General features: G+C 37.9%; 2 protein-coding genes and 1 long non-coding RNA gene across 3 annotated transcripts; 1 reads left to right on the top strand and 2 right to left on the bottom strand.

Annotated features, from left to right (window-relative positions):
• Positions 1 to 4,264: 4,264 nt before the first annotated feature.
• LOC113639905 lies at positions 4,265 to 10,357 on the bottom strand. Its single transcript, XR_007140500.1, has 4 exons — positions 10,083 to 10,357; positions 5,946 to 5,998; positions 5,480 to 5,568; positions 4,265 to 4,953 (listed from the first exon to the last, which is right to left on the bottom strand). It is a non-coding gene; the product is annotated as an uncharacterized LOC113639905 (long non-coding RNA).
• An 86-nt stretch (positions 10,358 to 10,443) lies between these two features.
• hells (helicase, lymphoid specific) lies at positions 10,444 to 19,528 on the top strand. Its single transcript, XM_027142149.2, has 23 exons — positions 10,444 to 10,631; positions 10,762 to 10,859; positions 10,957 to 11,054; positions 11,223 to 11,345; positions 11,874 to 11,921; positions 12,110 to 12,134; positions 12,324 to 12,385; positions 12,480 to 12,518; positions 12,712 to 12,936; positions 13,580 to 13,762; positions 14,348 to 14,491; positions 14,614 to 14,810; positions 14,903 to 14,999; positions 15,963 to 16,124; positions 16,252 to 16,397; positions 16,491 to 16,635; positions 16,735 to 16,818; positions 16,922 to 17,041; positions 17,144 to 17,260; positions 17,362 to 17,521; positions 18,263 to 18,359; positions 18,745 to 18,821; positions 18,935 to 19,528. Exons 1-23 carry the CDS (start codon positions 10,624 to 10,626, stop codon positions 19,024 to 19,026), a joined length of 2,547 nt encoding a protein of 848 aa, XP_026997950.1. The 5' UTR covers positions 10,444 to 10,623; the 3' UTR covers positions 19,027 to 19,528.
• Positions 19,529 to 19,650: 122 nt separating this feature from the next.
• si:ch211-250c4.5 (coiled-coil domain-containing protein 110) lies at positions 19,651 to 22,364 on the bottom strand. The gene is made up of 2 exons (XM_027142153.2): positions 20,204 to 22,364; positions 19,651 to 20,089 (listed from the first exon to the last, which is right to left on the bottom strand). The coding sequence occupies exons 1-2, from the start codon at positions 21,846 to 21,848 to the stop codon at positions 20,034 to 20,036; spliced, it is 1,701 nt and encodes a 566-aa protein (XP_026997954.1). The 5' UTR covers positions 21,849 to 22,364; the 3' UTR covers positions 19,651 to 20,033.
• Between the last annotated feature and the right edge of the window lie 73 nt (positions 22,365 to 22,437).

A 22,437-nucleotide genomic window follows, 5' to 3' on the forward strand; every position in this document is an offset into this window, starting at 1 on the left:
ATTAATTGATATGAGAGAACAATATCTTTTCTGTTGCCTTAGTGTCTCTTATAGTTACGTTTGACTGGATTCCCTCCTTGATCTTCAGACAGCACCGTTAGATTGGCAGTCATTTGGCAAGCCCTTTCCTCTCTATTCCTGACACTAAATATTTGTGATCATGATCTTCTATTATGCTATTTTAAAAAGCAAACTTTCAGCATTAAGATTTTTTTTGTGATTCTTAATCAAATTTGCAGCATCTGTGTGTAACCTTATTATTCTCTGCTGGCTGTGTGTACCCTTGCACCCTTATGATGAACATTAACAGGCCTTTGTTTTTGTCCTTTCAGGGACATGCTTAACTGGCCCAACTTCAGTCCCTATAATAGTTTCTTTGTAAAATAAAATAATAATAAAAAACTAAAAAGAATTGGAATTCAGCCACACCTACGAGAGTCAACTGAGCTGTAATGCCATACTTTCTGAATCTCCCCCTCATTTATAAGTGGGAGGAATAGTAAGTTATCTGTTGTGACAAAGTCTTTTAGTTTTCATTGAGGCACTGTTCTACAGGAAATACATGTATTTAGAAATTTTACATTTTGTATACATATAGCCTACATTAATCGTTATTTAGTCTATAATTTTTCTCAGGGTAGATGAGTTTTTGTTGTTTATTTTAGCATTGACAGACATTTGAAGCCTTTTTGGCACTTACTGCTGCAGTAAGCAACAGGTGAGGACAATAGTGGGGCAACTGAGAGAGAGAATAAACACTGAATGCCCAAAGGCAGCATATTCAACTATCTGTGAGAAAGCACTGTTTGTTATAAACAGATCTGAATATGCTAAACCTCACATAAAGCCTTTAAACCAAACTAGAAAAATTGCTTATCTTTATGGAAAAAGCACACAGAATTCATGTGTGATTATTATTCACCATGTAATGCTCTGAAAACATATATCAAAAAGATTTGAAGTGAATCATTTAAAAATAAATGAATGATGTTAAAATCAAAACACGTGCCATACATGTGAAAATGTATCATTACATTCAAGTGAAAAAATGATGAATCATGTGTAAATAAATAGGAATATGTAATATGTCATGTGCAAAGATGTGATTATTCATATAAGTTCATGTGAAGTGCATGTTAGTGATCAATGCAATTTTTAGAAGAACAGGAAATGTTGATGTTAACATCTTTGCAAATCACCAAATTTTGTTAAAATTATTACATTTATTAGCTACAGACACATGAAGTATAACAAATTTGACCTGTTTGTTTTTGAGAATCCTTCAAAGGCATAATGTGAAAATACAATATTGTACAAATCTCTTGTTACATGGAACGTCCAGAAAAATTGTTTGCAGGTTTGACACTGAACATCTCCTCAGGTTAGACACTGAACATTTCAGTTAGTAATATAACCTTTTAAGAAACATTCAGCAGGACATCATGAGTGCTTTTTTTGACAAAAGGATGCTTAGAATAAAATCATGGTAATGAAGATGGCAAACAGAGAATGTTCACGAAAGTTCATGAAAAGATTTTTACAACGTCGAGCTCACCTATGAGCACTATAGGCATATGATTCAGTTTCTCTCCAAGGTACAAATATCAATCGACAAAAAATTCCGTTTGCCTCATACCTCCAGGGTTCGGGGTTCAATTCCCACCTCCTCCTTGTGTGTGTGGAGTTTGCATGTTCTCCCCGTGTCTCGGGGGTTTCCTCTGGGTACTCCGGTTTCCTCCCCGGTCCAAAGACATGCATGGTAGGTTGATTGGCATCTCTGGAAAATTGTCTGTAGTGTGTGTGTGAGTGAATGAAAGTGTGTGTGTGTGTGTGCCCTGCGATGGGTTGGCACTCCGTCCAGGGTGTATCCGGCCTTGATGCCCAATGACGCCTGAAATAGGCACAGGCTCCCCGTGACCCGAGAAGTTCGGATAAGCGGTAGAAAATGAATGAATGGATGAATGAAAAGATTTCTTGAAAACCTTTGAAGATCTTAAAACAGTAAGGGAAAGAGATTTCTCTAGATATTTTATCAATATTTTTCTCAAACCTCAACTACTAGTAAAATAATAATTTTCAATCCCTTTAGGAGTGCCATCATTTCTGTTATGTCATTGTGGAATCAGTCATGTTAATCTTAATCATACCAGACTTCACAATCAGACTTGACAAAAAAAAGACATGTGGCTGAATCACAATTGTGAAAAGAAACTACATGAAGAGATTTTCTCATAAGTTAATAGCAATGGCACTCTGTTTTTGTCTGAGATATAAACTACAGTTGGTTGCTATACCTTAGACTAGATTCCTGTGGTATCAGATACCCACCATGTATCCTGTAACCACCCAACCAACATATCCTCCCCCCCCACACACATTCTGTGATGGAAATATACAATATGTGGTGATTATCTATCTAGTGAGGAACAGCCCCAAACCTGACTCCTTCTGCAAGAAACACCAGTCTTGCCAGAGGGCTAATGACTGACCTCTGTCTACTGAGGCAAGGACATTGTTTGGGGTTCAGTTGCAGACAGACAATCCATCACTAGAATGACTGCAGTTCAAGCAAGTCTAAGGGAATGAGGCTGCTGTCATCAGTCCAAGCATTCTCCACAGAAACTGATACTGTAGACATCCTCACTTGTAAGTATGACTACATTTGCCATATTTTGGGGCAAATGACACATGCAGTGGGATTTTTTTTTGTTTTTGTTTTGGTGTTTGGAGTTGATCATGTCCACAACCAAGCCCTCCGCCTCTGCTTCTTCAATGGAAGACATGTTGGTGGGGTTGAGGAGATCCTCGAAGTACTCCTTCCACCATCCGAGGATGTCACCAGTCAAAGTCAGCAGATTCCCACTCCCACTGTAAACAGTGTGAGCAGGGCACTGCTTCCCCCTCCTGAGGCGCCGGACGGTTTGCCAGAATTTCTTCGAGGCCAACCGATAGTCCTTCTCTCACCGAACTCCTCCCAGACCCGAGTTTTTGCCTCTGCAACCACCCGGGCTGAAGCTCGCTTGGCCCTCCGGTAACTATCAGCTGCCTCCGGAGTCCCCCGAGCCAACCAGCCTTGATAGGACTCCTTCTTCAGCTTGTCGGCATCCCTTACTTCCAGGGTCCCCCACCGGGTTCGGGGATTGCCGCCATGACAGGCACCGGAGACCTTACGGCCACAGCTCTGTGCGGCTGCATCGACAATGGAGGTGGAGAACATGGTCCACTCAGACTCAATGTCTCCAACCTCCCTCGGGATCTGGTTGAAGCTCTGCCGGAGGTGAGAGTTGAAGATCTCTCTGACAGGAGACTCTGCCAAACGTTCCCAGCGGACTCTCACAGTACGTTTGGGTCTGCCAAGTCTGTCCAACTTCCTCCCCTGCCATCGGACCGAATACAGGCGGCCAAAATGAGTGGCTGGGCGCACCCTTAGAGATAGGGTGAGGAACTCAGTCACTCGGGAGGAGCTCAGAGTAGAGCCGCTGCTCCTCCACATTGAGAGGGGTCGGCTGAGGTGGCTCGGGCATCTGTTTCGGATGCCTCCTGGACGCCTCCCTGGGGAGGTGTTCCGGGCATGTCCAACCGGGAGGAGGCCCCGGGGAAGATCTAGGACACGCTGGAGGGACTATGTCTCTCGGCTGACCTGGGAACGCCTCGGTATTCCCCGAAAGAGCTGGAGGAAGTGTCTGGGGAGAGGGAAGTCTGGGTGTCCCTGCTTAGACTGCTGCCCCCGTGACCCGGCCCTGGATAAGCAGTAGAAAATGGATGGAATGGATAGATGGATGGAGTTCATCATGAGCTCAAGTGCCACAATGTGAGAGAGGATGACTGAGAGTATCCTGATGCCAATGGCCATCTGAAGAGATAAGGCCAAGTGTAGAATTTGAATACACGACCCTAGAATGAATAAATAACCTTATGATGCCTACATGCTAACATGATCTTAGTACTTTACCTATCCATCCATCCATCCATCCATCCATCCATCCATCTATCTATCTATCTATCTATCTATCTATCTATCTATCTATCTATCTATCTATCTATCTACAGGTGCATCTTAATAAATTAGATCAGGAATATATATATATATATACGTATATATATATATATATATACGTATATATATATATATATATATATATATATATATACATATATATATATATATGTATATATATATATATATGTATATATATATATATATATATATATATATATATATAATATATATATATATATATATATATATATATATATATATAAACTTCTACTGTGTGCTCATTACCTTCCATATGAAACTCAACTCAATCATGAAACTAATTTTTAGGTTAGAATATGTTATTTTATTTTTTTTATCAGAATTTTCATTCCACTTATGTCTGTTCAGGAGTGTACAACTGTAACATAAGAATTTCATTGGCTATAGTTCCCTCTGATTGAAATTGAAAATTGGACAGGAAACCACCATCCTTCCGTAATAAGGAAATAAGAACAGTTACAATATTCTACAATACAGAATATTCTAGAGCACTTCTAAACCAATTATGATACAACCCATGCACTTCTGTTATGTGCCTGAGCCACTTTCTAGACCCCTTCCTATTAGGGAGATATTATGTGTCCCATTCTGAGGGTAGCACAAGGCAAGCAGGCACACTACAGGAGTTTGAAGTCAAGACCATGGTGTGATGATTTAAAAATACCATGAAGATGGTCTGTTTGGCAACACTAGCTTTATAATAAAAGCATTAAATTCCCCAAAGTACACTAGAGGTGAATGTCTAAAATATAAACAGCAGAAACAAACAATGGAAATACAGTATGCGGGGGATATCCACAGGACACCTGTAGCTTCAATAACAGTCACAGTATGCTTAGACAGTATGTGACTTTGTTGGAGTATGCATGCACACACGCACAAGGGGTTATTCCCTGCTGGCTAGGAGGGGTGAGCTAGAATAGCAATTACAGAGAAAGAAGCATTGTCAGTTATTAGACTTGCTTCCACATGTATAATGTACAAGCAAACATTCTATGATTATATGATGAACAGCAGGCACAGATTTTTTGTTGTTTTTTTAAAAATGACAGAAATATTTAAAAAAAAATGTATTGCATTGCACATTGAACATTCACTGAAATCTATACAACAATCATTGAATGTAAATAAGCAGATTAGTCTATTCCCTTCATAGTATATCAAATATATAAATTGTTCTAATAATTCATTATAGAAAAAATGTTTTTCAGACCCAAGACCATTTATATCTTACTCAGAGAAGTGCACCGTATTTTGTATTGTATTTCAGTATCTTGTTATGTTTATTTATTTATTTGTTTATTTTACATGATGATATGATATGAATGGAATTACACTGAAATTTTGTTCTACAATAACCACACTAATTAACAGTTTCGTAAATAGGACAGAGCTCTAGTTATTATGGGAGCACATGATAACTCACACATTTGAACTCACACAAATCACAGCTGTAGAGACTTTGGCTTCCTGTCACCCCCCCAACACTATTTCCATAAAAACGCATCCACATCTCATTTCCTCACACTCTGGAAAACATAACAGAGATCAAATAAAATAACAAACATCAAATGAGAAATGACTCATGCCAGTACGCATGATATGTTCCTCTACACATGCTATAAAAGGTTGCACTTTGTTATTGAGTTTTCTTCCACATTTAAAAGTTTTGTTATTTGTTTGTGTGTGTGTATGAACATGTGTTTCTACTGGTAAAATTAGACTAATTTCCTTAGAGGCATTTTCAGCCAATTATGAACTGAACATAAAAGGGAAGAGGATGCTGACTAAACTAGGAACAATCAAATTAAGGGCAATTAGAACATTTTCCTGCAAGAATATCAATATCTCCTCGCAAATCTCACATGGTTGTAGTTGTTGTTCTTTGTGTTTGCACGAATCTTACAGGAATTTGGTCAGGCTGGGTGGGGTAGTGGAGCTTCCATGAGATCATCCTCACTGTTGACAAAATACACAACATCACTTATTAGATTTTTACAATTACATTTATGTATATACATATATTTTTCACATATATCTTCATATTTTATATAGTTTTTATATAGTTTATACTTTTTATTTAACTACCTCCTTTTGGTTTTATTTTTATCCTTAATACCATTCCATTTTATGCTTGAATACTGGACAGACACTTCACTGCATGTCGTACTATGTATGTACGTGTATGTGACAAATCAAATTTTATTTGATTTTGATTTGATTTGATTATATCTGGTTATAACATTAAGACAACTAAATTAAAAAAATAAATAAATAAAAACTGATAGTGTTTTGTTATGTTAGACAAACGCTTGTTGTTCCTAAACCTTCTTTTTGATATTCATCAAAATTCATTAAAATATTTTTGTGCTCATTTGCTGAATATCATTTAGATATTACAAGAATTTGCCATTTTTATTTTATTTTATTATTGTTTTATTTTTATCTCTGCCACATTCCAAAATGCACATCAATTATATAAGAAATGTGACGAGGTCTGTACGCAAAGATTCAGGTCTCCTTCATACTGAAATAACTGACAGAGAGTTGCAATGGAGGAAATGGGATAATGGGTCGTTTCCATATGTTTACAACCAGGCAGCCTTAATTTATAACCTCCCACATAACCTGCACACAAACCAAAGAGATGATGGCTCTACAAATACAATACTTAATTAACTTCATTTATTATAGTTCAATAACTGCCCACTCACTAAACTAACTGTTTGTTTTAACTCTGAATCAGGACAATTTGGATAGTGCATTGAATGGGACTTTAGGAGTAGAAGTATAGAGACCTGCTGAAGAGAAATATGACACAGCTGACACACATGCCCAGGCAGAGTAGATACTTTGCTTCAGGGAAGTAAGCAAGGAGTCAGGCGTAAAGAATTTCAGAGGCGAATTTGCTGGCCTTTCATCAGACTCTGTTATGCCAGCCCTGCAGCCTTCAAACTAAATGCCAGAATGTTGGTTTAGAATCTTGGTCTAGAATCTGTTTTAAGGACTGCAGTATTCATTCATCAAATAGCTAAATAAAGTTATTGAGAATAGGGAATTTACGTACATTCTATTCATTTACCTGAAACAAATAAAAGATGACTTTATTATATATATATATATATATATATATATATATATATATATATATATATATATATATATATATATATATATATATATATATATATATATGTCAGGGTTTCATTCAGCCATATAGACTAGTGAAGTAAGGCACTTATGTTGGGCAAGGAGGTCTAGCATGTAGTTAAAACATGTAAAGGACAAGGTTCTGCACAGGCCTCTTGAGTTCTTCTACTTCAACTTTGGCAACCCATGTCTTCAAGGATCTCACTTTGGGGTTCAGGGTCATTGTCAATGCTAGAAGAGATTTCAGACTCTTAGTTCCACTGAAGAAAAATTGTAATGCTGCATAATACAAAGACATCCTCTACAATACCGACACTTTGTGGTAATATTTTGGGAAAGACCCACATACCATTGCCCAATTTATGTATATGTATTAAAGACAACACTTGATAATCCCTCGTTTAAACCTAAGCTTCGTTTTTGTCACATAGCTAGCTTTCTGCTGACACCTTGTGGTCTAATATTGTATTATGCAAACTGATAGTAATCATAGCGTCAACAGTTAGTCACTGAATTTCTTAAGGTTAGTTGCAATTGAGCCTTCCATAACATTACCTCTTTCGAGAGTTAGAAGTTTATACTCATATCAAAATGTATTGAAATGTTAATTGTAAGTGTTAAGTGCTGGAATTGTTTTAAATAATCCTGTGTATTTATCTTTCTTTTGTGAAATATTTTTCTTATCTTTCTTTTAATCTTCCAAACTTTTCTTGTATCAGGGTGGCTATTTTTCATTTAATTATTTTTTTGTTCATGTACTTAAACTGACCTTGAACCAGAATGCGTTTGAAAAGAAAATGTAAAATATAATGGCCAACTGGATCCAACAACAGACCCAAATACTTTATTATCGGAAAACAGACCCAAATACTTTATTATCGGAAAATTCTCATTTTTTCTTAAGCAATGTTAACTTTGTGCAAAGATTTGGGCCAAACACGTTGTTTGAAGTCATCACATAGCCTTTTCGATGCATGTGCCGAACATGTGTACAGCTAATTACAGTGTGTACAGTAATGTGTACAGTAATTACATGTGATTTCATAGGCAGTAATTTAACAGAAAACATTTTAAAAATGCACAAAATCTTGCAGCATAAATGATAAAAGCCCCAGATCAAACAAATCAAACAATTTTGCCGCAACATTTACAAAACTATTGAACTATTCCGAAAAGCTACGGACTCTCTAATGAATCAGATTCAGTGTGGAAAGGTCCGAAAGCCATCACCAACTACACGACACCTTCCCCCCGCACTTTGGTGAATCAACAACTGTCAGATGACCTGATCGAGTTCTATTGCAGGTTTAAAAAAGCCCAAATCTCATCTCCTGTAACCCCCGACTCCACCACACCTAAAATTCAGTTCAGTGAAGATGATGAGGTCTTCAGGAAGAACAAGAAAGGCACCAGGCCTAGACAGCGTTTCACCAGCCTGTCTGAAAACCTGAGCTGACCAGCTGGCCACCGTCTTCACACGGATCTTCAACAGATCATGGGAGCTGTGTGAAGTCCACTCATGCTTCAAAAGCTTCACCATCATTCCCGACCCAAAGAAATCCAAAATTATGACTGTGGTCATGAAATCATTTGAAAGACTGGTTTTGGCTTATCTGAAGGACATCACTGGACCCGTACTGGACCCTCTGCAGTTTGCCTGCAGAGCAAACAGGTCTATGAATGATGCAGTCAATATGGGACTGCATTATGTTCTGCAGCATCTGGACAGACCAGGGACTTATGCGAGGATCCTGTTTGTGGACTTCAGCTCTGCCTTTAACACCATCATCCCATCATTTTGGATCACAGCTGAATCCCTAGCTTTCTGACAGGCAGTAACTAGTGCGACTGGGAAAACTAAAATCCAGCACCCACACCATCAGCACTGGCGCTTCTCAGGGTTGTGTCCTCTCCCCACTGCTCTTCTCCCTGTACACAAACGACTGCACCTCTAATGACCCCTCTGTCAAGCTCCTGAAGTTTGCGGACAGCATCACACTGATCGGCCTCACCGGTGACGAGTCTGCTTACAGACTGGAGGTTGAACAGCTGGCTGTCTGATGCACTCTTAACAACCTGGAGCTGAACACGCTCAAGACAGTTAAGATGAATGTGGACTTCAGGAGAAACCCCCCTGCTCTCCCCCCACTCACCATCATGGACAGCATTGTTACAGCAGTGGAGTCATTCAGATTCCTGGGAACCACAATCTCCCAGGACCTGAAGTGGGACATTCACATTGACTCCATTGTGAAAAAGGCTCAGCAGCGGTTGTACTTCCTTCGCCAACTGAGGAAGTTCAACCTGCCACAGGATCTGCTGAAACAGTTCTACACTGCCATCATCGAATCTATCCTCTGCACTTCAGTGACTGTTTGGTTCAGCTCAGCTACCAAATCTGACCTCAGAAGACTACAGAGGGTAGTCCGGACTGCTGAGCGAATCATTGGCACACACGCTCTCCAGGACCTGCACTTCTCCAGAGTGAGCAAAAGGGCAAAGACAATCACTCTGGACCCCTCACATCCAGCACACTCACTTTTCGAACTGTTGCCATCTGGTCGACGCTACAGAGCCCTGAGTACCAGAACGACCAGACATAGGAACAGTTTCTTCCCCAGGCAATGCATTTGATGAACACTTGACATAGGATGGAACACACAACACTATTCTAACATTATTTAGTTAAAACACATACTTACTTATTTATGTTTCAATTTGCACATTTATATTTCAATTTGCACATTTTTCAACTGTACATACAACTGTCTATTATATTGTCTATTATAACTGTCTACATATATTATATATGTGTCCATGTCTTGCCAATGCCATTCTGTTTACACTGTGGAGCTTCTGTACTAGAACAAATTCCTCGTAAGTGAAAACATACCTGGCAATAAAAATTCTTCTGATTCGGATTCGGATTCTAAAAAACTCCTTGAGTGACGTCACTGGGACTGATTAATAATTGATATTGGAGCGGCAAAAAGATCTATATATATATAAAAAAAAAAAACTTTCGCGGGAAATGTCAAGTGAGCCGGTCGCACGCACCAAAGAAAGAGGGGTGCTGTAACATGCAGGATATTTAATACGATCGTTTCCAGTCAAACTCTACGCTGTTTTAAAAAAATATAATAACAGAAATAAGTCCTGCTGTTTAAAAGCATGTTATTCGAATATGTGTCTATTGAACAATGAATTCTTATCATTAACCGTACACCAGATCAACCCTAACATGAATGTGACAATGGTATCGTCCACGTTGGCGCGAAACGCCGCGTGTCCCCAGTGTCTCAGGTTACACAGCTGCACGCTGTCCAACTGTCCGGGTTCGGTCCGTGTGCTCTGAGTTAGTTACAGAACAAGATTTAATTTAGGTTTATTTAGGATTTATTTTAGATTTCCGAGTGTAGGACACAGCACCAGAAATGAGTGTGTAAGTATTACTAAACTAACTTCTATCTATTACCCACTTCATTCATTACAACACCTTGCTTTTAATATTCGACATTTAAATAGAAAGAATGTGGAAACAAAATGTCTAAAGGTTGTTTATTTCCTGTTAGGAGCGTTAAAGATGAGGCACGTAGCAGGTCTCCCCTTTGTCCCAAACACAATGAGTGTGAAGAGCCAGAAGGAGCTGCAATGGAGGTTCATACTGCAGGTATGGGGTTGAACTTTGGCTTGTTTAGCTCATGTTGGAGATTTATTACTTTTGCGTTGATATCATCGGCCCCTTAAACGTGTACATGTACCTGCAGTACAAGGTGATGAGGTGGTTATAACCAAGGAAATGGCAGAGATGGAAAAGAACTTGCAAGAAGAAGGGGAAAGAAAGGAAAGAGAGATGATGGAAAAGGTATTTACTGAACATGGACCTCATTGTACCTCTTTTTCATATTTAATAAAATGTCATGGTTTGCTTCGTTAGACATGAACTTAAGTTCTAATTGTGTTAGGATTTATTTAGTATTGCTTTTTTTTTGCACCTCTTTATTTAGTGTCTGCATGTGTGTGTGGTTTGCAGGCGAGACAGTCGTGGGAAAAAGATACCCAAGACATGCGTTTTAAGAGACTGCAGCACCTTCTGGAGAAAAGCAACATATACTCCAAGTTTCTTCTTACTAAAATGGAGCAACAGCAGCAAGAGGTGGGTTTACATGTTGCCTTCAGGGGGAGACGCCATGAAGTAAAGTACATGCTGCTTCCTGTTTTGTCCTCAAATCTTCAAAGCATTCTTCTAGATTAAGGTTAACACTAAGAAACCTGAGCATAGGTGTGTAAGAACACAGCCAAGGAGTGAGTAAATCCTACGGAAGATGTTATTCAAACAAAATGCTTACAGTTTTCAGTTTAGCTTCACATATTTAATACATATTGTTTTGGTGACGTGATAAAAGTTCAGTACGTAAAGGGATGTGGTAGCTCAGTGACTAAGGTGTTGGGTTACTGATCGGAAGGTCATGGGTTCGAACCCCTGGTCCACCAAGCTGCCACTGCTGGGCCCCTGAGCAAGGCCCTTAACCCTCAGTTGCTCAGTTGTAAGTCACTCTGGATAAGGGTGTCTGCTAAATGCCGTAAATGTAAATGTAAAGTCGTCTTTTTGAAGTTTGGAAATAAATCAACATTTATCCATTATCAACACCATTTATCACTATTTAACCATGTATCAACACAGGAAAAAATAAGGAAGGAGAAACTGGAAAAGAAAGCAGTAGCACAAAAAGTAAGTGGTGCATAAATCATTTCTATGGAAAGGACAATGTAAAGTATTGTAATGTAATGTAAAATATTATGCTGTATTGTTCTGTTTCAGGGTTTTAAATAACATTCTTATTCACAAGACTGGTGTTTGTAAATGCACATAGTTCTGCTTCAAATACAACTAATACAAATTATTCCCTAATTCCACAGGCCAATGGCAAGAAGACAGAAAAAGGTATAATTGTATGTCCACTGAATATATGTGAACATGTGGCTCACTTTAATTTATTTATATACGTGTGTGTGTGTATATGTATGTATGTATGTGTGCACGGGTTGACCTTAAAGACATGTTTAACTTGATGTTTAAGGTGATGAAATGAAAATCTAACAAAGCAAACATTTAAATTTTTTTCATATTAAGTTGAGAGAAAGAAGAGAGAAAGGGAGGAAGACTATAAAATTTCTGATGTTATATCTAAAGAGGTAGGTGATTTTTATAATTTATTCTATGTTCTCTTATAAAGAAGTTGTGGTGTGACCATTGACTGAAATGTCTCTTCAAATATCTGTCTTATAGGAAATTTTGTCAAAAGCCAAAAAACAGAAAGTGGATGAGGTATTTATTTATATTAATTTTTTTGAGAGAGAAATCAAATAAAACCTTGTTAAATCAAACAAATTTTCTCAATCCTAAGAATATCTTTACTGGACCCTTTACTGGATTCTTAAAGAGTATTTAAGAATATCTTTAGAAGATAATTTGACATTTGAAACCTGTTTATGTTGAGTGTTCTTACTGTTTTTTGTAGGAGGCTCAAAACCAGAAGAAACTTGAAGCAGAGGATATAGAAAAACTAAGTGACTCTAACTCTGATATAAAAGGGCGACTGTCTGAGGTTGTGCGTGAAAATGCCAAGGAGATGCTGGACCCTGAAAGGAAAGTGAATGGGCAGCCTGTGCCTGCACAGCAACCCAAACTATTCACTGGTGGTGTGATGAGGTGGTACCAGGTGGAGGGCATTGAATGGCTGAGGGTAAGTAAGCAACAGCATAGAGAAATTAAAACAAAGTGGCAATTCTAATGCAAATAATGTAGTTCGGTTTTTAAATAGGCATTTGCACAGATATCAGATATACTAAATAGATATCAGACAGTTCAAAATTAGAATCTCAAGAGCAGCCAGCTATTATAGTCATGAGTGAAGTCTGATGGGAAGGACATAAAATAATACATTCGAAATGTTCTGTATAATACAATTTAAACATTACAATGCAATGTATGGAAAGTAGATTGCGTAGAAGTTCAAACTGACAGATTATTATGAATATAAAAGATTCATCCAAAGGTAATTTTAACTCATCAGGCTCCGCACTGCTATAATGATAATCCCAAACACCTCTTATCTGTATTACTTCTTCCATACACACAGCGGTAAACTGCCATCGGCAGGTAGACAGTTTATTTTGATTGCACATTAAAGACCTTTTTTCCTACCATTTCGCTGGTGTCATAGTTAACCAAATATCTCACTTTTACTGGTGTTAAAAAAAATTACATTGAGTCAGAAGGTACATTCCTGGTCCAAATACATCATTCTGCAAAGGCCATGAAAAATTGAGATGGTGAATATTTGCAGAAAACTACCAACACGTACTCTTGTTTTATTTGTTGTGTAGATGCTGTGGGAGAATGGAATAAATGGTATACTGGCTGATGAGATGGGACTGGGAAAGACTATACAGTGCATTGCTCACATTGCAATGATGATTGAGAAGAAAGTCCTGGGACCATTCTTGGTTGTTGCACCTCTGTCCACTCTGCCCAACTGGATTAGTGAGTTCAAGCGCTTTACTCCAGAGGTGAGACTACTAAAATGAGGTTTACTATGAGGACTGTACTGCCAAGTTTGCAAGTTGTCAAAGCTATCAAGTACTCTGGATTTTATCTTTCCAGAGTGGCTGTCGGTACAAAATTGCCACCAGAAAATCTTTGTCATAACTTTATATTACCCAACAATAAATGTTAATGCAGTAATGCTGTTGCTGTTCAGTGTTGGCTACTATTTAAAATAAGGTAAAGAACAAAGCATGCTAAGCACTGACTAGTCACTGTATCTCATGATCTAGTTCCAAGATCCATGATCTAGTAACTAAGGTAGCACTGTAGGTGAACTGACAGGCTACAATTGACTATTGACTGATACAATGATCTCCAAATACAGAGCACAGTACAGCTAAAGGCTCAATACTAGCTTCACAACCATAACTTGGTCATAATACTGGTGGAAATATGTAATTTTAATTTTAAATGTTGTTTAATTATTACTCAGACAAACTTGTCGACGTCAACAATTCTACATAATGCAGTTTTGCATTTTACATTCTGTAAAATTGCTGAACTTTTTATACTTTACCAGACATTACATCTTGGTCTCCTTTTCCTAGGTGCCTGTAATGCTTTACCATGGCTCACAGAAAGAGAGAATGGACCTTGTCAAGAAAATTCGCAAGCCTCAGGGTTCCATGCATATGTGCCCTGTTGTTGTGACTTCATTTGAAATTGCCATGATTGACAGGAAGTATCTTCAGGTTAGAAATGATTCCTGCACAGCAGTAGTGCCGTTTTATCTATTAATGGTTTGTTGTATGTTTGAGCAACTGTTGAGTCATCGAGTCAATTAATTTTGGTCTTTTCCAAATTCTTTCTTTAGCGTTTCCACTGGAAATACCTGATTGTGGATGAGGGTCACAGGATAAAGAACTTGAACTGTCGTTTAGTGCAAGAGCTGAAATTGCTTCCAACTGACAACAAACTGCTGCTGACAGGAACTCCTTTGCAAAATAATCTGTCTGAGCTGTGGTCTCTCCTTAACTTCCTTCTCCCTGATGTCTTTGATGACTTGAAGAGGTATGCATAAACATAATTATTTCATATTATTTATTTCCTGCAGTCTCTTTGGGTCCATTTTGTGGTTAATGTTTGTTTTGTGACCTCTTCAGTTTTGAGTCATGGTTTGACATCAGCACCATCACTACAGATGTTAAAACACTTGTAACTAATGAACGAGAACAAAACATCCTGAATATGCTTCACCAGGTAAGAAATGCTGAAGGTTCTTTTCAGAAGTTACAGTATTTTTCGCACTATAAAGCGCACTATATTAAGGCGCAGTCTCAATTAGGGGGCCTATTTCTGTACTTAACTCATACATAAGGCGCACCGTATTATAAGGCGCATGCTAAAACATACGGTCTACAAAAAAAGGTAACGGAAGCAAAACAGTGCGTTTAGGTAACTTTATTCTACTATTTAACAACACACACACTATTTTTTTAATCAATCTTCACCCACAAATCCATCAAAGTCCTCATCTACTGTGTCTTCTTAACTTGGCGCAGTACATTTATTTGCTTCTTCCACTTCCGAACCATAGATTCATTGATGTTGAATTCTTTCGCAGCTGCTCTATTCCTATTTGCAACCGCGTAACTCGTAGCCTGTAGTTTGAATTGTGCCTCGTAAGCATGTCTCTTCACTGGAGCCATTTTAGGGGGTCCTTAGACAAACAAATGTTGTCTTCTTCAGATTTTTATTGGCGGAGGGCAAACCAACTTAAGGTGCATTTACCGCCCCCTACTGGACTGGAGTGTGGAGCACATAATGGTTAGGGAGAAACAAATGTTTTGCAACATACTGGTAGTTATACCTAGGAGGTAAGCATAAGTACTGTACGTATTACGTAATCTTCTCTGATTTGGTTTATCGCTGCCAGCGTACGTAGTGTATGAATTGCGTCCCGGTGTCAGCAGGAAATGGTCTGACAGTCAATCGAGCAGAGTGCTTACCAAAGTCGCACAACATTATTTACAGATTTTTGGAACTCAGTGCACACACAAGGCGCACCGGATTATTAGTCGCACGGCCGATTTTTGAGAACATTTAAGGCTCTTAGGTGCGCCTTATAGTGCGGAAAATACGGTACTTACTTGCTGCAATACCCATAGATGTTGCACTTATAATCCATATGTAAATTTTGTTCTCTTCGATTATGTTGCACAGATTCTCACACCCTTTCTACTCAGACGACTGAAGTCAGATGTGACTTTGGAGGTCCCCCCAAAGAAAGAGATTGTGGTATATGCTCCAATGACTGCTAAGCAAGATTCCTTTTACAGGGCTATTGTTGACAAAACCATTGCAAAGGTGCTTGGTCAGGAAAAGGTAAGAAGTGTTGTATTCCATACTACTTTACATATTGTACATAATATGTATACATCAGTTATTTTATGCTTGTGCTTAATTTATGCATTTATTAAAATTTGAATCATTTTTTAATTTTTAAACCAAGGGGGAAACTGCACCAGTACAGAGGACATCCACTGGGCGTATTAAACGCAAGTCTCGGAAGGTGGTGGACTATTCTGAAAGCAATAACTCACCAAATGATCTAGAAAAATATATCGAAAAGGTTCAGAAGGAGATGGAAAGTCAGGAGTCAGTATCTTGGTTGTTTTTTAATTATTTTATTTTTTCTAAATAACATCAGATCCAAAGATAGATATTTTAAAATATTATTTCTTTTCACAGTTTTGCTCCTCTGGTAGACATTCAAATGCCTGTTGATGCACAGATCAATCTAAAGCTACAGAACATACTAATGCTTTTGAAGCGATGCTGCAATCATCCTTATCTCATCGAATACCCTCTTGTTCCTGGGACTCAGGAGTTTAAAGTAACTTAAAATTTAAAATGTATATCTTGTATTAATATCGAAATTGGTATGGGGAGCAAAAGTACTCTTAATTTATGCAACCCTGTGTTTTTCCTACAGATTGATGAGCAGCTAGTGTTGACATCAGGGAAGTTGTTAATTCTTGACCGAATGTTACCTGAACTGAAAAAAAGAGGGCATAAGGTGAAGCACAGTCTTTCTTGGCTCTTTGAAACCATTCCTGTTTTTAGTACCATACATCAACTTTAAAGCTGACATGTTTATTTGCTCTTGGTGGTGAGCACAGGTCCTAATTTTCAGCCAGATGACCTCTATTTTGGACATCCTGATGGACTACTGTTACCTCCGGGGATACGAGTACAGCCGACTAGATGGCAGCATGAAATACAGTGATCGAGAAGAAAATGTATGCAGCATGTTTTTGATTCGTGTTATTTGACACTATATGCAGGATTATTGCAACAAATGTTTTAGCCACTTGGGTACAGGCGTTATCTACTCTGTGCAGATGAGAAAGTTCTCCTCAGATCCAGAAGTCTTCCTCTTCCTCCTGAGCACACGAGCTGGTGGCCTTGGGATCAACCTTACAGCTGCAGATACAGTCATCATATTTGACAGTGACTGGGTATGTGTTTTGCCACGGTCCACACGTTTTTTTTACACGTATAAAATGACAGTGAAATGTAAGTATAAGACAAGTGTCTAACTATTTTCATTCTTTTAAAGAACCCTCAGGCAGACTTGCAGGCTCAGGATCGGTGTCACCGTATTGGACAAACCAAGCCTGTGGTGGTGTACCGTCTCATCACAGTAAACACCATTGATGAGAAGATCCTGGAAAGGGCATCTGCTAAGAGGAAACTAGAGAAGATGGTTATTCACAGAAGTAAGTTTTGTGTAACCAGACAGCACAAAGGATGTTAACAGGACATTATGAAAAGATATGAGAGAGATGGAGGTAGCAGAGATGAAGAGGTTCTCTTTAGAAGGGATGGGGATGGACAGGATTAGGAATGAGTACATCAGAGAGAGACAGCTCAGGTTTAGAGGACAAGGTCAGAGAGCTATATTGAGATGGTTTGGACATATACAGAGGAGGGAGAGTGGTGATATTGGTAGAAGAGGTCAAGAGGAAGGCCAAAGAGGAGAGATATGAATGTGTGAAAAGAGGATATGAAGTTAATTGGTGCAGGAGTAGAGGACGCCGAGGATAGTTAGGTGGAAACAGATGATTTGCTGTGGCAACCCCTAACAGGAAAAGCAGAAAGTAGAAAATTATTAGGACATTTTTGTCAGAGGTGGTGCTAAATAGTATTTAAAATGAATTTGTTGAGACTGCTGTAATTGTAATAACACTTAAAGGTTTGGTGAGGTTGGCTGGGGCAAGGGATTGTAATTCGGCAATACATCCATTCTTCCAATCACCAAAATAAATCCCCAGGTTTAAAAGCAACTGGAATAAGTTTAGTTGGTTTCATTTATGATTTAAAACTTGCTTCAGCATAAAATGTTATGTAGTGTCTTGGTAATATATCCATGAGAATGTTCAGCCAAGCAGATATGAGCAAAATGTTATTTCTTATTTTATTTGATTTTTGCCATAACCTTTCCTGTATTTTCTCCCCAGAGAAGTTTAAAGGGGGAAAAGCTGAATTAAAGCAGTCAAAGAGCTGTGTGGATATGAATGAACTGATGGACCTGCTGAAGTCCAACGATTATGAAAGGTACTGCATTCGGTCTCATGTAGTATACATGTATTTTCCAAACGTTTGCTGTTTGTGTTCAATTCTTAAATATTTAAATATTCTCTGTCACAAGAGAGCAGAGAGCCAATATGATTTTATACCCAAAATAATGAATATGGTCTCTTATAAAACCTAACCATCTTCACAGAATATTGGCTATAAGAATAAGTGTAAACTTCTGTCTATTGAATAGAATACAAAAGTCACTAGAGATCCTGTTGATGTAGGGAAAACTTCATTATTAATTCTGTCATTAAATGTAGCACAAAATGGCAGCTTTACCAAAACAAATAACAAGTGAGTCCTGAGTCATGATGGCAACAGTGAAACTGTGTCTCTAATGAGCAATGTGTTTGTGTTACAGGGCTGTGAAGAGCACTAAAGGCAAGGTCATCAGTGACAAGGATCTGGAAATTTTGCTTGACCGCAGTGACATGTTGGGTAAGACATTCAAAGCATTTTGTTTGTTGTACTCCTATTTACATTTGTTTATGATAAAGATTGAGAGATGGCTTTTTATATTTCTAAACTATATTATGTGACCAATGTTTCAGGTCAAGCCAAAAAGAATGTTCAGCAGGAGAAGAATGGAGTGTTCAGGGTGGTTGAGGCTAATGAAGAGAACACAGAGATTTGTCTGTCATAAATGCCAGATGAACAAACCTGCACATGCAAGAAAGTAGATGGCACTAGTCAAGCAAACTTCGGTCTCTGTCTGCTGTTTATATAAACTGTATAGTTTTTTGCTACAGTAAACTAATGCTTTTAATCATTTCTGTTTCTGCATTGCTGCTCTAACATGCAGTCATAATAGTTATTTTGAATAATTGTCTAAGTTTCATAAGACTGACTGTTTTGCCCAGATTTAGATAAAAACACGTTTCATTTGCTACAATTTTGGAAGATTACAAAAGAGATTTGTACTTATAATGCACCTTAATTCCTTTTGTTTGTCTTTAGTTTAAATCCAGTTCTTGTGAAACATTGTCATCGGCTATCTTTTGCATTTCAGTATTTTTCCATAGGAGTGTTTTCTTAAAAGCACTGTGAACATGTTTAAAGTACTGCTTAACAAGGACCATGATGTTTTTCATTGGTTTATTTTTTCATGTCTGCAGAATATAATAAATATAGTTTTTTACAACACATTCTTTTGGTTCAAGAAGTCATCATTACCAGATTCTGAGAAAATAAATTGCTAAGAATACATTTCAAAGAGCAGAGATTTTGAAGTGTTAAAATAATTTGTTTGTTTTTATTCCAGAACTTAATTTTTTTTCAGTGTTACTTTTTATTATTATACCTCTTATAGCCCTAATAAGAGCAGTATAAGACAAGTTGCCTTTTCTTTCTGCAAGCTATTGGTAGTTTTCATTATAAAAAGTAAATATGTACAGATGAAATTCCTGCTGTGCTTGTTATGAAATGTTGAGTGTATACATACTGACTAGATACTTGGTTAGGAACATTATGCTAATACTAATTTACAGTTAAGGGCAAATGATTGCACACCTTAATGCATTTTCATCAGTGTTTCAAAATTATTACTTCATTCTCAAAGGTAAATAACTAATTATCTGGTAAAAACTTAAATTATCATTGCTTAAAATAATATCAAATTTACAGCACCCTCGAATGTCTCTTGGGAGCATCCTATTTCTGCTGGGTGTTTTCTTCGTCCTCCAGTTTCCTCCTTATATGTTCAATCACTGTGGGGGAAAAGCAAGCTGATTTGAGTTCACTTTGGTTCTTTGATAAATATGAAATGACTATGAATTCAGAGCTACATTTAAATATAATCATTTACTTTTTGTCATACTTACTGTCCATGTTTGATGTGAATTGGCTAACTGTGTTATTTGTCTTGGCTGCTCTGAATTGATGACTGGACGATATGTCTGTGATGTACATGGGTGCGTCTGTCTGTTCCAGTTGTTCAAGTCTCTGTGTGATGCGATCACTGAGACTAAAGTAATCCTTTCTCAGATCTCCCATTTCATCCAGAAGCAGCTTTCTCTCATGCTTTAGCAGACTCACAGCATCTCTCATTCTCTCCGCTTCCTTTTTGCTCTCAATCTCAGACTTTTCCTTTTCTTTCTGCAAGCATTGCAACTCTTCCTGAATCGCATGCTTGTCCTTTTTCAATTTGGAGACGTCTTCACTTAAAGCCTCACACTCTGTTCTCTTAGCTTCTAGCAGCTCCATACAGGACTTGTGTTGCTCCTGTAGCTGAAGTGTCTTCACTTTATATCTTTCATGAATTAATTTTAATTCTTTTTTTATTGTATCCTGCTGTTCCTCAGCAGATTCTCTTTGCATTTTGCAGTCTTTAAGTTTTTCATGCAATTGTTTAACCAGCTTTTGAGATTCCTGGGCATTTTTTTCAGCTTGTGTCTTTTCTAGCTCTTTAGAATGAAGTGCTTGAGTGAGCTTCTGGTTCTCTTCCTGAGTAGTACTTAACTGAGCTTTAAGGTTTCCATAATCAGCTCTCATAGATGATCTCTCGTTTTCAAGTTTCTGTATAGTCCTAACAAGATTATTGTGTTGCTCCTCCATTGTGTTCATGTTCTTCTTGAATTCGGAGTACTCTTGTTTTGCCGTGTCCCTCTGTTCCTCCAGAAGAACCTGATTCATTAATAACTCTTCCGTCATGTGTTGTGTCTTCTTTAATTCTTTTTGACAATTCTTTCTCTCTGTACGTTCCTCTAACAGATGTTTCTTAATGTTGTCAACACGTCTTTTAAGCCGTTCATATTTCTCCAGAATTGCCCAGAGCTGCCTGATACTATGTTCATTTTTGCTCTTTGACATAGAAAGTTGCTTTTGCATGTCCTCAAAGACATGGTTAAATTTCTTGGTCATCTCAAATTTCTTCTGTTCTTCATATTTCAGCCTTTCGGTCATGAGCTGGGCCTCAGTGTCCCTCAGCTTTGTGACTTCAGTCAGCTCATGGTGTTTTAGCATGAGTAAATGAACGATCTGTTGATTTTCTCTATCTTTTTGTTGCAGTTTTTCTTTCAAAACACAAATAAATTCAGGCTGTGTCCCTTTCAAATCGCATACCTTTTCACCTGAAGAAATTGACACTGCTGTTTTTACATCTGAATGATCAGAGAAACCGTTTGGAGGATGGGAGTTCCTTCTGGCATTAAGGTCCTCCTGAGAGTTTTCCAGTTCTATGTCATCATTTCCATTTGGTGGCATTGCTGTCAGTGCCTTAATCCCCAATGCATACATCCCAATATCATCATCTCTTAGTTCTCTTCTGGATAAAATATCTTGCATTAATTCCATTGTCTCCTTATCCAACCCATGATACATATTCCTATGCTTTTTAAGAAAAGCCCAATATTCTTTGGTGTACTTAGCAGAAAAATGACTATCATACTTTGAACATGGAAATTCTTGACCGCTATCTTTTGCTCGTAAAAGTCCATGGTGAATTTTTACCAAGCCTTCGCAAAGCATTCCTTCAAACTCCACTTTACTTTGAAAGGTGTTTCTGTGTGAGGAATCAGTTGCTTTAGAACTTGCTGCCAGTTTCAGGTATATTTGAAAATCCTTTCAAACATAAGTGTATATTAGTAAAAATGTTCATTTCACTACTGAATTTAGATGTATTTTTAAATTTTTTTACATACAAAATGCTTCTTGGAAAAAAAATGAAGCCTAAAAGCTATTCGAACCAGTAGTTCTCGGTGCTTTACTTGATCCTGTTCTATCTAAACATTGCATTTTTCTATCCAGCCCTTACCTTATCAGACTTGCAGTGGCTCCAGCTGCCTAAACCAGAGTGTGAAAACAGGCTATGGAGACACTTGAACCCTATTGTTCAAACTGTTTAAATTGTCAGTCACCATAGAAACATGAAACATGGCCATAGCTGTGCAATAAAAGGAGCAAAAAGGATTATTGTGCATTCACCAACGGCCTTCAAGTCACGCCTTGGCCTCATTAACTGCATTAACGGCTATAGACATTACTTTTGTACACAGAAACATTCTGGCAGTTAAAAGACTCAAAACATGCCTGAAAAGCTTAGAAGCATTAACCTGGT

This window comes from Tachysurus fulvidraco, chromosome 4 (genome assembly GCF_022655615.1).
Source record: "Tachysurus fulvidraco isolate hzauxx_2018 chromosome 4, HZAU_PFXX_2.0, whole genome shotgun sequence".
NCBI lineage: Eukaryota > Metazoa > Chordata > Actinopteri > Siluriformes > Bagridae > Tachysurus > Tachysurus fulvidraco.

Bases quoted from the DNA above. Each gene is read 5' to 3' on its own strand.
- hells (XM_027142149.2), top strand. The intron at 11,922-12,109 runs GTAAGTGGTGCA...CTAATTCCACAG, and splicing joins AGAAAGCAGTAGCACAAAAA to GCCAATGGCAAGAAGACAGA. The intron at 14,492-14,613 runs GTTAGAAATGAT...TTCTTTCTTTAG, and splicing joins TTGACAGGAAGTATCTTCAG to CGTTTCCACTGGAAATACCT.
- si:ch211-250c4.5 (XM_027142153.2), bottom strand. From the start codon at position 21,848: ATGCTTTGCGAAGGCTTGGTAAAAATTCACCATGGACTTTTACGAGCA. The intron at 20,090-20,203 runs GTAAGTATGACA...TTTCCCCCACAG, and splicing joins ATTCACATCAAACATGGACA to TGATTGAACATATAAGGAGG.